At 39.2% G+C, this 12407-nt stretch overlaps 1 protein-coding gene across 2 annotated transcripts in view; it reads right to left on the bottom strand.

The window, feature by feature from the left end:
* Positions 1-3110: 3110 nt before the first annotated feature.
* Positions 3111-12407, bottom strand: part of syt3 (synaptotagmin III) — a 58523-nt gene continuing 49226 nt past the window's right edge. For both annotated transcript variants that reach the window (XM_008416388.2, XM_017306283.1), the window contains 5 exons: positions 11937-12057; positions 10129-10300; positions 8104-8233; positions 6451-6544; positions 3111-5596 (listed from right to left, as the gene is read on the bottom strand). In XM_008416388.2, coding sequence (XP_008414610.1) covers positions 6455-6544; positions 8104-8233; positions 10129-10300; positions 11937-12057 — 513 coding nt within the window. In that variant the 3' untranslated portion in view covers positions 3111-5596; positions 6451-6454. The remainder of the gene's footprint in view (positions 5597-6450; positions 6545-8103; positions 8234-10128; positions 10301-11936; positions 12058-12407) is intronic.

Here is a 12407-nt window from a genome sequence, read left to right as displayed (position 1 = left end):
GTTCAAACACGACGAGGTCATAAATTAATAGAAAATAATATGAAATAAGAAAACTAACTTATAAGAAACATTTCAACAAAATATAGGAGCTAGTTTCTAAAACAATTATATAAAAATGAACAAATTCCACTGGCAGATTATTTCATTTATAATAAGACATTATTCCCCATGTTATAAGTGAAATAATCTGCTAATTTTATTGACGTAAAACAAGCTCCTATGTCTTACTGAAGTTATTTTAGTCCAGTGAAGCAAGACATTTGCTCTGGAAACTGGAGTAAAACCCACTTGGTGAGACTTTGTGTTTTTGCAGTGCAGTGGCAGGAGCGAGCGCCGGCGCCGAGTTTCGGGCCTCGATGAAGAATTCATGACAAAGTGGCTGAATAATTACAGGACTTAATGCACAGCGGAGAGTCTGAGAGCTTTTCTGCAGGTGGAGCATGTTAATCCTAATACTCCAGTCAATTACAGAGGGTAAAAAACCTGATATCCCCCCAGCTTTACATTTGATACTCTGCCTGGAGGAGCGCGGCAACAGTTAGAAGAAGAAGAAGAGAGAAACACCAGAGCGGATGATACATATCCTTTATTTCCATTATTGTTGCTTCAGCCACGCAGTTACTTACACATTCACCAACATCCTGTGACCTTTCCAGACTGAAACAATCGCCCTCAATCACCAACAACCAATAAAAAAGTAAACTTCTTGAATAAATTATATATATAAAAAACAACTGTAAACCGACAGAAAGGAAACAGAACACTGATAAACACAGCATAAACGTCATTTTCATTGTTGTCGTTGTTGTTGTAGTTTTTTTGACAACAGAGATTAAACTGCTAGGTCTCCATTTAGTCGTCATTAGTAGTATTAGTATCAAGTTCATTGTCAGATTTTGCTTAAAGCATCACTTATAGAATTTTTCATTGCATCAAGTTGACATCATTCGTGTTAATATAAGCATGCAAACATGTTTCCCCATGACCATTCGGGACTGGCACGAACAAGAGAAGACGGCATGAGAGAGGGCAAACGATAAGAGACATGACAAGATGGAGGGCTGGGAAAAAAACACAATAAAAACGAGCAGGTGGAATGAAAAGGAGAAGAAGAAGAAGAAGAAGAGGAGGAGAATTATTATGGAGCTCCAATGAATCAATATCACCTTCAACGAGCTGATTGATCATCCCCTGACTGGAGGAACACAGAGAGCGAGTGACCTGATTTCCTTCATCCGGACGTAAAGAGAAAGAAAGTGGATCCCCCCTCTGGAGAACACGGCGTGTGTTTGTGCGGGAGCGGATTAGTGGCAACAATACGCCGAGCTGTTACTGTTCTGCTCAAGTTCAGTCGCATTAGCAGTGACAGGCGTGGTTTTATAACTCTGTTGGTTTATAAGTGCTGCTTTTTTCCTCCCTCCACGTCGGCTTTGTTTCAGGGGGATCCAAACACATACGGAAGCCCATAACTGCCACATTGCATTTCTATAAATATTTCTGTTAGCGGTGGGGAAATGTGGACTTTGAATTTCGTCACGATAGATTGAATGAAAATTAATTCATCATTCAGATTTTCTGAATTTTGACTTTTTATCTCAAACTCATCATGGGTTTCAAAATGGTTGACCTTTTAACTCAGTTACTTTGAAACTCAAATTTTAAAAAAATAATTTCAGTTTTAAACTAATTTCTTTCATTTTATTTACTTTTAAGAAAATAATTTTCTGACTTCAGACACAAGTATGACTTTAAATCTCATGATAATGTTGACAATATATAATTTTTTTACTAAAAATTCTGACAAATTTTTGTAATTATTACTTTTGAAATCATAACAAAATGTTTTAGAAAGATATAAAAAAATACTTTACTTTGAAACTCATAAATGTTACATTCACAATTTTGACCCAATTTTCTATGAAAAATTTGTTTTTCAATAGAAAATTAATATTCTATAAAATAAAATTTTATATAATTTTTATTTGATTTATAATTTAAATCTTTTTTTATGACTTGAATTGAGATTTCTGAATGTTATGAAGCTACTACTTTAAAAACTGACCATTTCTTAATTGACTTTCATAAATATTGAAATCTAAATTGCACAAATTTTTTAAAAATTGTTTTCAATGTAATTATGACCTTAAAACTCACATTTTTGATATTTTATTTCCTAAATATGCCTTTGATATAAACAAAATGATTCCTTTGAGTGCCATTACTATAACTCTTTAACTCACGATAATGGCATGCAATGCGCCAGTTTAAAATTGGTAGCAATGGGCTTCCGTACTTTCAGTCATCAGCTTGTAAAGCAGCAGTTTTTTCATTTTTTTTTTTTTTAATTGTTGTGTTCCTTTGAATAATCATAAGCAAAATACACCAGCACCTCACCACTTTCGATCCCATCTGAGTTTTTCGCGCCAACATTCAGCACATAAATTAGTGAAAGAAGAAGAACACGATTAACACGTTTACTTACATCAGGCAAAAGGTTCGAGAGGAGAGGAGGGCCGACTGGTGACTGGCAGCAGTTATCAGAGACAACATAGACAATAAAAACTAACGTCTATCAAAGACGGTGCTTCCCCACCTATAGTGCAATGAGGCACGAGTAGAACACACACACACACACACACACACACACACACACACACACACACACACACACACACACACACACACACACACACACACACACACACACACANACACACACACACACACACACACACACACACACACACACACACACACACACACACACACACACACACACACACACACACACACACACACACACGCTCTCTTGTCTCTCACACACTTTAGAGACACAAAACGAGACAAGGTTTGGCTCTGAAGCAAACTTCTCAGTGCAGACGCCTGAATTTTAGGAGTGGAGACAGAAAAACGATGGGAGGAGGAAGAGAGGACGACGGTGAGCACAGATACGTGTCAAACACACACATACACACGAGTACAAAACAAACACGCCCACAAACACTGAAACACACACTGATAAAAGCAACACAGAAGTGTGTGTCCTTCTAAAGTCCTGTCAGAGACATGATATGGACAACAATTTGATCCGTTGAAGCGTGACAATTACTTTTTCTTTTCTTCGATTGAGAAAGCAGAAACATTAAGTCCTGGAATGGTAGAAAAACAACCGAGTGGCGATCCAAACAGTCCAACCCCGATCCTGGAAACCCGTAAAAGTCTGGCGAGAAAGTTCCCCCCCTGGCGAGACGTTTGGATGATTTAAAAAAAAAAAAAAAAGACGAAGAGGAACACGTTTCAAGGTTGCGTAACATGCTGAGGCCGACGAGTCCGTCCTCATTTTTCCCGCTCATCTGACATCAATAGGAGCCCGACGTCTTCCCTCAAACCGCCAAATGGATGCACAACGGATGGTTTGAGATTTCTAAATCTTTGTTCCTCCTCCTGAAACTTAACTTTCTCTCCGTTGTCTGTACAAGTGCATGAAGCTTTGGTCCTGGTTGAAATGACCACTCTATGATGGCTTTCTATTTTTTTTTGTGTCTAGAATGAACTACAACACACCAGTGACGTGCGGCGAGGCTCACGACCGGCGAGGCACGGACTTCACCAGAGTCCAAAATCCAATATGGACCCCTTGCGTGATATGGAAAACACTGGAGGGCAAAAAGACGATTCCTTCTGAACAATTAAACCTGGAGATGTAGGCATTATTAGTTTAGTGCAGTGCGTCACAGCAAGGGGAAAAATAACGGAGAAAAAAACCGTTAAAGAACAACTCAAACCTACTTTTTTCTCGCACTATGTGTCGGCTATGCTAAACGCAGGCTCGTTGCCATAGCAACTGACAACCCCGCCACTTTGTTTCAGGTTTCAGCATCAAAAAACAGTCAAACACGTCCCACACAAAGAACAGAACATTCGGTTCGTCACAGTATTTTGTTGTTAGGCTTTATGTTTGTTTTAAGTCATCGCCGTGGCAGGTTAGCTACCCGCTGCTGTTGGCTAAGCTAACACTGTGATGGTAGATTAGCTAATTTAAACACCTGCTCTACTGATAATCTGCCAGAGTTGGTATTCAGATCGCCTTTTTTATTTTTTTAACTGAACCGAAACACAGAATTCCACATCACATCTACATGTTACATTTATCATAGTCAAGCTAGCATAACGGTACTACTTCCCTCTTCCTCAGTGTTTTTTTCTTAGTTAAAACTTTTTCCTGACCTTGTTATCTAGTTGTCATAAGTGTCGAAAATTAGTAGTAAAGCACTGCATCCTTTTTTTCTTTGATATATCCGACGCACATTTAAGATTTAGTGTGTTATATTGACAACTTCACAGCTAAAATCAATGCTAGTCATTGTTAGCGAGCAGCTTTTTACCCTCCAGCAGGGAGGTGGGGGTGAGATCATGGACGCTATATTTCAAATTTTATCATAACTATTTCTAACAATATAATAGCAAGAAAGATAAATCAATATTTAAAAAGGTTATTTTTTTGATTATTTATATGTTTTCGTTGGCTGACCTCTCTCTTTTCTGATTAAAATTTAAAATTGTTTGTGATCTTACCTTTATTTTATATGAACTTATCCTTCTCCACAAATATTTATTTTGTCGTGTTGTTAAACAATTAAATCAATTAATTAAATTTCTGATTTAAAAGGCCAAAGAGAGTGGCCTTTTGTTCCATCTCCGATTTCATTCTTTTCAAAGCGTAGAAGAAGAGCATCTGCTGCTCGATGCGTCTATTGGACTCAGCACTGCCCCCTACCAGTAAGGAACGGTACTTTCTGCCCCACTCGCCCCATTTCCACCGCACATTTATGGCCAATCAGAAAGACTAAATGTGTCCCAAACATTCATTAAATAAATTAAACATACTGTGGAAAGTCAACATGTGTAGAAAATGTGCATTTAAACAAGTAGATTGGCGATACAGCGCCCCCAGAGGTGAGGCACGGTACTACACTGCCTCGCGCCTGTCTTCTGTAATGCATTTCGACAGGCAATGCAGCGTAAATTCAGCGAATTTGACCATAAAAATGTTGAAATGACCGTTAAAAAAACAAGTTATATAAAAAGTGGATAGTTAGATTTTACTTCTTATTTTTACTCATACAGGTGAAGCGCTGCCTCACCTGCCTCCCCTAACCGCACGTCACTGCTACACATATCCAAAGAGCACATGAACTACACACATACTACAAACTCTGTGTATCCGCATGTGTGTGTGTGTGTGTGTGTGTGTGTGTGTAAGAGATAGAGAGAGAGGAACGTGTGTGCACTTCTTGCTAGGTCCCAGATTTACACCTGACTTTGTTCCTGTCTGCATGTGTTCGTAGTCTGATGTTCACACTGCAGCTCAGGACGGGTGAAGCTCCGCCCCCTCCCCTCCAGCTCAGCAAACGCAGCGCAGAAGTTGGAGTATTCATTAGCAGGAGCAAAACGGCACTAGCAGCTGGACACACTGGCAGCGTCTCCGCGTCTCTCTTGTCTTTGATGGAGAGAATTATTCACAGATGAGAGGAGAAGAAACAAGAGAGAGAAAATAAAAAAAAGGAGAATCTGGAGCCGTAGAGATGATAATGACCTGAGGAAGGAGGGAAGAGGAGGATTAAGCCGCGAGACAGTGAAGACAGGATAATATATAAACAGCATGGAGTTTCTGCAAGTCAGGCAGGAGGAGGAGGAGGAGAAGCATTACATAACCCATAACATCTAGATTATACAGATGATGCTCTGCAAAAACAAAATATAACCAAGTTGGTCTAGTTTCTCCTGCAAATGTCTTAGACGACCTGAAATAAGACAAAAATAGGAGCTTATTTAAGTAAATGATTCCTTAATATTGAATAAAAAGGACCAGTTCCACTGGCAGATGATTTCTGCAACAAAATATTAGGATCGTACTGAGGAAAAATAAAATTACTAAAAAATTATGACTTTATTCTTGTAACATTAGGACTTTATTCTCATATTATTTAGGATTTATTCTGTATCGTTCTTATTTTCCATGCATTTTCCTAATCCTTTGTTTTATATTTCACTTATAACAAACATAATCTGCCAGTGTATCTAGCATTTTTTCATCATTCATAAATTATTTTACTTAAAACAAGCTTCTTTATCTTCCTGAAATGTTTGTTTTGTCTCATTTCAAGTGTACTAAGATTTTTGCAGAAAACATTTCTTGGTAATATTTAGTGTTTTTGCAGATCAGAGCCTTTGAGCTGCCACATCTGACGACTTCACAGCCTCTGCCTTATCGCGCCCTCACAGTTTGGTCATGCTTTTTAAGACCCGACTAGATGCCCCCGTGTTAATTGGACCAGAGAGCATCTGCCACACAGCGGTGGACGTGTGCTGGAATTAAAAAGTCAGAGTCCAAGAGAGCTAACGCTATTTGTGGAATGCTCCGAGCCAATAAACACATGAGCGACTCACCGTTTTAATCGGAGTGGGGGCTGTCCACCACAATATGCGGCTTAGGGGAGGGGGCTGTGGCACTCTTTGATACGAATGTACCAATTGCTTTTTCCTGTGAGGGGAAAAAAATCTCCTGTTAATGTTTTATCATAAAAAACGTCACAAAAAAAGTCTTCAAAAGAGAAATGATACCTGTCAGTGTCATTTGTATTGACAGGTTTACAGTAGATGTAAAATAAAAACCTTCTGAAGACCTGAGGGCCGGCTTTTAAGTTAATTTAAGAAGATTGCAGCTATTTATGAACTTCTATTGTTTATTATTTTAATACAAATCAACATATTTTTGGGGTTGTTATAAATCATGTCACTTAACGCTTATAAATACCCTGTACTTGGTCAGGATATTCTTTGTGTATATTTTAATTACTCGGTTTAGCTTTTATATATTTTTTCTGTTTTTTTCTTTTTTAAAACATAAAATGGTTCAAAGGTTTTATATGTAAAAAATAAATTGTATATATAAACTTGATCAATCATAATAAAAATTTTAACACCTTAAAATCTATATATTTCTATATATGTTACAAATATTAACACAATTAATTGCTTCTGTTTTAAACTTTTTTTTTCCTTCCCATATAAAATTCCAGCCGGAACCTTTGTATGCGTTTCTGGTACGACCGTAAATCTGACGCACAAGCAGCTTGCAGACAACAGCAGTGGACGACGAAGCCGCTTCTCTTGACCCGTTAGGGAATAATTTCTACCCCGAAAAACGATCTGATTGGACACAGGAAAAACTAATCCTGTGTCCAAGTCTTGCTAAAAGTAGTTAGCTTGGTAGCGAAGGTATTCTAGCCTAAAATAGCGTCTCAGTGCTTAGCACATGCTAGCATAAGTTCCCAATGCTAATGTCAGCGTCCACCGCATTTCTAAAGACGTTGAATAACCTGAATAACAGATTAAAAACAATAAATATCTGTTGTTGAGCTCAGATGACTTTTATATATATATATAATTTAGCAGCAAAAAGGGTTTTCTAATTGAAAATGCTGGGTTATTTTGTCGTTTTAAAGCAATTTCCTCTTGGAGATCAATTAATTCTATTAATTATAAACCCTGCAATTAACTTGATTAAAAACTTTAATCAAGTCCAATCACTAATTAATCATTATAATTCTCTTAATTGACCTTTTAGCCCACATATTCTTTCAAACTGAAAATTGAAACCAAGTATTGTAATTATGATTTTTAGTTTCATAATTATGACTTTTAAACCCATCTATTGAATTTTATTTACTTTTCATAATAATATAACTTTCAGATTGAACATATGTACAACTTTAAATCTCACAATAATGATTTGTCTAATATTAAGATTTTTTTTACTCATAATTACTAAATTGATAGAAACTTATTTTTTAAAAATAATATTTTACTTCAAATCTCATGATTGTGCTAATTCTTTTGTCTCATAAGTTGGAAATTTTATGTGATATTTCTACTCATAAGAAAACAAAAAATTAAACTATAAATGAAAAGTGAGGTATTATTTTCCTACCTACAAATTTTCCCAACACTGAATAAATGCTGTCAAATTAAAGGCTGAATTTTTAGACATTTTCCAGTGGTAGATCATGCCTCTTCATTAACAGATGAATCTGTGCGAACCTCAACGAGCTGATGCCAGTGCTCTATTGGTTTCCGAGGGTTTGCCAACATGGCCGTCCAGTGTTCCCTCCCGGGACCGTCGGCGTCGCTGCCCACTCGACACATGCCTATAACCTCGTTATGACCGATGCTGACAGCGAGAGGAGACAAGAAAGGACAAGTAGAGAAGAATTTATCATTTATCGGCTTTAAAGGAGACCTATTATGCAAAATTCACATTTTGAACATTTTTATACTTCCATACAGGTATAAAAACAGTCCAAGTACTTAACAAAACAACAACCACTGAGCTGTTTTATGTCATTAAGTTAATGTTTTCTTGGTATCTGGAAAATCTGCCATTTGAAAAACCTTATGGATGTAAAAATGAAACCCGCAAATGGAGGTTTTATTAATTTAGTGCAGTTCGCTCCAGCAACGGGAAAAATAACACAGGAAACCGTTGAAGAGCAACTCAAAGCCGCTCAAATTCATCGCTTTTCTCGCTCCATGTGTCGGTTATGCTACATGAAGACCCGTTGCCATAGCAACTGACTGACAACAGCTCCACTAGTGTATCAGGACTCAACGGCAAAAAAAACACGAAAACATTTCCCACACAAACGACAGAACGCTCAGGCTGTTACAATTTCATGTTTTCAGGCTTGATGTTTATTTTTCTGATGATTAATGTAACAGCCGCTGATTCTGATTGTCTGAACACAAACCGTGGTTGATTTACTCATTTAAACACCCGCTCTGATCTGTCAGAGTTGGTGTTACGATCACGTTTTTTTTGTTTTTTTTTAAATTGAACTGAAACTGAACGAATTCTGCAGCTCATCTTCATGATAAGATTGCCAAAATCAAGCTAGCATAACTGACCTACTTCGCTTTCCCTCGCTATTGTTTCTTAATTAAACTTTTTCCAGACCTGCGAGATGCGACATCCTTTAACCTGCTATCTAGTTGACAGTTTTTCTTCTATACATTATGTGTAAATTTCAGATTTAGCGCGTTATTTTGATAAATTGACAGCTGAAACCAAAGCTAGCCATTGTCAGTTAGCAGTTTCTTGCCCTCTAGCAGGGAGATGGCCGTTTGTGACGCCATGTTGCAATCAGTGGCACAACTACACATTATTCTGGTGGATGCGAAAACATAGATCGCCCCCCCCGTCCCACCCCGAGGGAAGGAGCGTCAGGGTGAAGGAGCGTCGCTTCCCCCATGCCCCCCGAGGCGACAATACGTGAAGGGTAAAACTCCCTACATTTACCTCTCTGTGCGCGAGGTGAAGGAGCGTAAGGCGCGCTGAAGTGTTTGGGAAAACATCATCGGCGCGCCGCCCCCTCCAGACGGGGTTTTGGCGGCCCCTCTGGTGCTGCGCCCCTATGCGTTGCATACCCTGCATACCCACTTTTTGCGCCACTGGTTGCAATGTGTCTATATTTGCACATCTGTTTGCAGACATTTAACGTGCGAGTGTAAATAAATGTTGAGTTGTGGGGCGTGGCCAGCAGATAATTTAGATTTAAAAGTGAGAGGACCCTAAAACAGCACATTTTGAAAAGAGATCAAAATTCTTTCAGTGTGTAGATGGTAGGTGCATCATAAACTGTTCAAGGAAGTATAATAGGTCACCTTTAAGCTTTGGCAGGGGTTGGGGAAGGACATGAGGCAGAGTTGAACACCTATGCAGAGGCCAAGTGCTGCGTCGACACAGCATAACAGGGAGGCGGTGCAATTATACACAAACACATAAAGCAGCCAAGTGACGCTGCAAGTGACTGTGAGATAAATATTGGCAGGGCCGCACGTCTTCCTTCCCCATTAGCATAAATCATGCTTATTCATGAGCTGCCCATCTATGTAAAACAGGGATCATTCAGCAGGAGGGGGGCGTCTTGCCCCGCGTCGCGTTCGACAGCGGGCCCCAAAATCAAACACGCCGCATGCACAAAGACGTTTGACAAACAGCTGCTTCCCAGTAACGATCAGCCTGTTGTCGAAGCGCCCGGAGCGAGCGGCGACTGAACAGCACCTCACCAATCATAATCCATCACTGCTATGAAGATGGAGACGCTCTCGATGTTTTCATTGGGAATGTCAAACACCAGCGCCTCGTTGTACGTGGGATTCAGCGTGTTCTTCTTAATGGAGGTCTTCCTCTTTTTTAGCCGCCGCCCGTCGCATATCAGGGACGCCTTCACGTACGGGTCTGGAGAGAAGAACGGGAATTAGTAGTAGAAGAAGAAGACACACGCAGGATGGAAGCACGGAGCGTGAGATAAGAGTCCGCGCGAATCTGCATCTGTCACACATGAAAGCTGGTGAGAATCGAGTCGCCGAGGCAAAGCTGGATTAGCAACACAAAGGGAGGGGAGAAGCAGAACAGGTCGGATCCCGTCGCTCAGTGACAGCAGCCGGGAATAATCACACGCATCCGAGTTCCTCTACTGCGTGTCGGTATCTTCTGATGCTCTTAAATCATGCTGAGATCAACGGGGCAATAATAACAGCATGTAGGCGTAATCTGTTGGTGTGTGCAACAAAAAAAATCGCTTCCATCTCATGCATTATTTAGTTTCTAATCCTTATTACACCATTTGTTACCTTTCTCTAGACATGCTTTCAGATTGTGCAACATTAAGCAAAACTGGCAACAACATTGAGGGTTTAAATTCAGCGGCTTGCGGAAGTATTCACACCCCTTGATTTTAGATTTCATAGCATTTCTGTAAGTAGATTTTGATTTAGAAGTTGTAATTTTGTCCTAATTTTTTCTTGAAATCTGGTCTGGAGACCACAAAAAAAAATCAGTCCAGGGTCTGGAAATGGCCCTCGGGCCACACTTTGAACACCCTTGGTTTAATCGACTTCTAAGTGATTTAGTGTGGATCTCTGTCATATGGACTCAGATTCCCTTTCTGCATCTTAACCTTTTCCTCACTGGCTTATTAGGGCCAGAGTAGATAGAAAAACTCAAAGATTTTATAAAGAATGCAAGGAAATTTCTGAGCTCCAAAAAGTCAAAAATGTGTTAGAAAAAAAAAACTCAGAAAGTCATCTCAGAAATTTTCAGCAATAAACAAGCAAATTTTGAGTTTACTTTTTAAACTTTGAAATTTTTCCAACTGTCAAAATGTTTTCACTTTTCAAACTCAGAATTTCCAACTGTTGAAAAATTTTCAGCTTTTCAAATTTATAGAAATTCCAGCAGTCAAAAATTTTTTGACTTTTGAATCTCAAGTTTTTTTCTAGAAAATTTCAGGGATTTTTTTGTAGGACATTTACTCTTTTTTTATTATTCACAAGCCGCTGCACTGTACTTCTTTCATCCAGAGGGTTTGTTCATTCCCTCAGTCAGTCCATCTAATCTGTTTCAGCTGTTTTACCCGGAAGGATGGGCAGAAATTTTATCCGCTTCATGTGCAAACTTTGTTAGAACAATGCCCCCTACTGGCCAGCAGCTGTAACTACAGCATATCAACTCAGTGGGGCTGAATACAAATGCAAGCCACACTTTTAAGATTTCCATTTGTAAAAGAAAATGAATACATAATATATTCCTTTCTCTTTATAATCCTATGTAGCTTTCCTTTATGTATGAGATATATTTCCAACCAAACTTAAGAAGAATCGTAGAAAACAGTGCGAGTTTGCTGTAGACTTAATGACTGGTGTCTAAATGAAATTGTAACGTGTCATTGAATTAGATCATTAAAATCTGATGAGGCTCCAAATGCTTCTAAATTACCACTTCATGGAGAAAGCTTTGTTCAAAAGCAGGAGTTTTCAGAGGGAGCCGCTTCCTGTAAATGTGCTGACGACCTCATGATGTGCGGTTTGCTCACCTGAGAAACCCGTCAGGTCCATGGCTTTGAGGTTGGTGGCCTTGATGATTGTAGCGGTGAGTCTGCCTGCGGTGGGCAGGTAACACAGCGAGAAATTAAGCTCCCCGAGATCAGCCTTCTCCTGCAGACAGACACACGAACAGGGATGAGAAAGCAGGCGGAGACGCTCTGATCCGAGCAGAATCAGCTGGAAAAAACACCGACAGACACACAGATCTGACCCCTGAACACAGATCCCTCTGTCACCAAGGGAGCCTGGGATTCGGCTAAAGGAAAATCACTTGAGGTGCAAGTTGATTGATCTAATTGATTGATTTTCTGAAAAACCTGTTTTCTCTTGTATCAAGTACAGCTGGATAATAAACCAATAATAATATATATCATCATCTACACATAATCAATAAAGTGATCATGTGTAGCCCAGCTTTGGTTACCTAGCAACAACTTGTTTCAAGTTCCGCCCAGCTTTGG

The sequence above is a fragment of the Poecilia reticulata genome, linkage group LG8, assembly GCF_000633615.1.
Source record: "Poecilia reticulata strain Guanapo linkage group LG8, Guppy_female_1.0+MT, whole genome shotgun sequence".
Lineage (NCBI taxonomy): Eukaryota > Metazoa > Chordata > Actinopteri > Cyprinodontiformes > Poeciliidae > Poecilia > Poecilia reticulata.
Note: the sequence above shows the minus strand (reverse complement) of the source record. Positions and strands in the feature narration are given on the sequence as shown.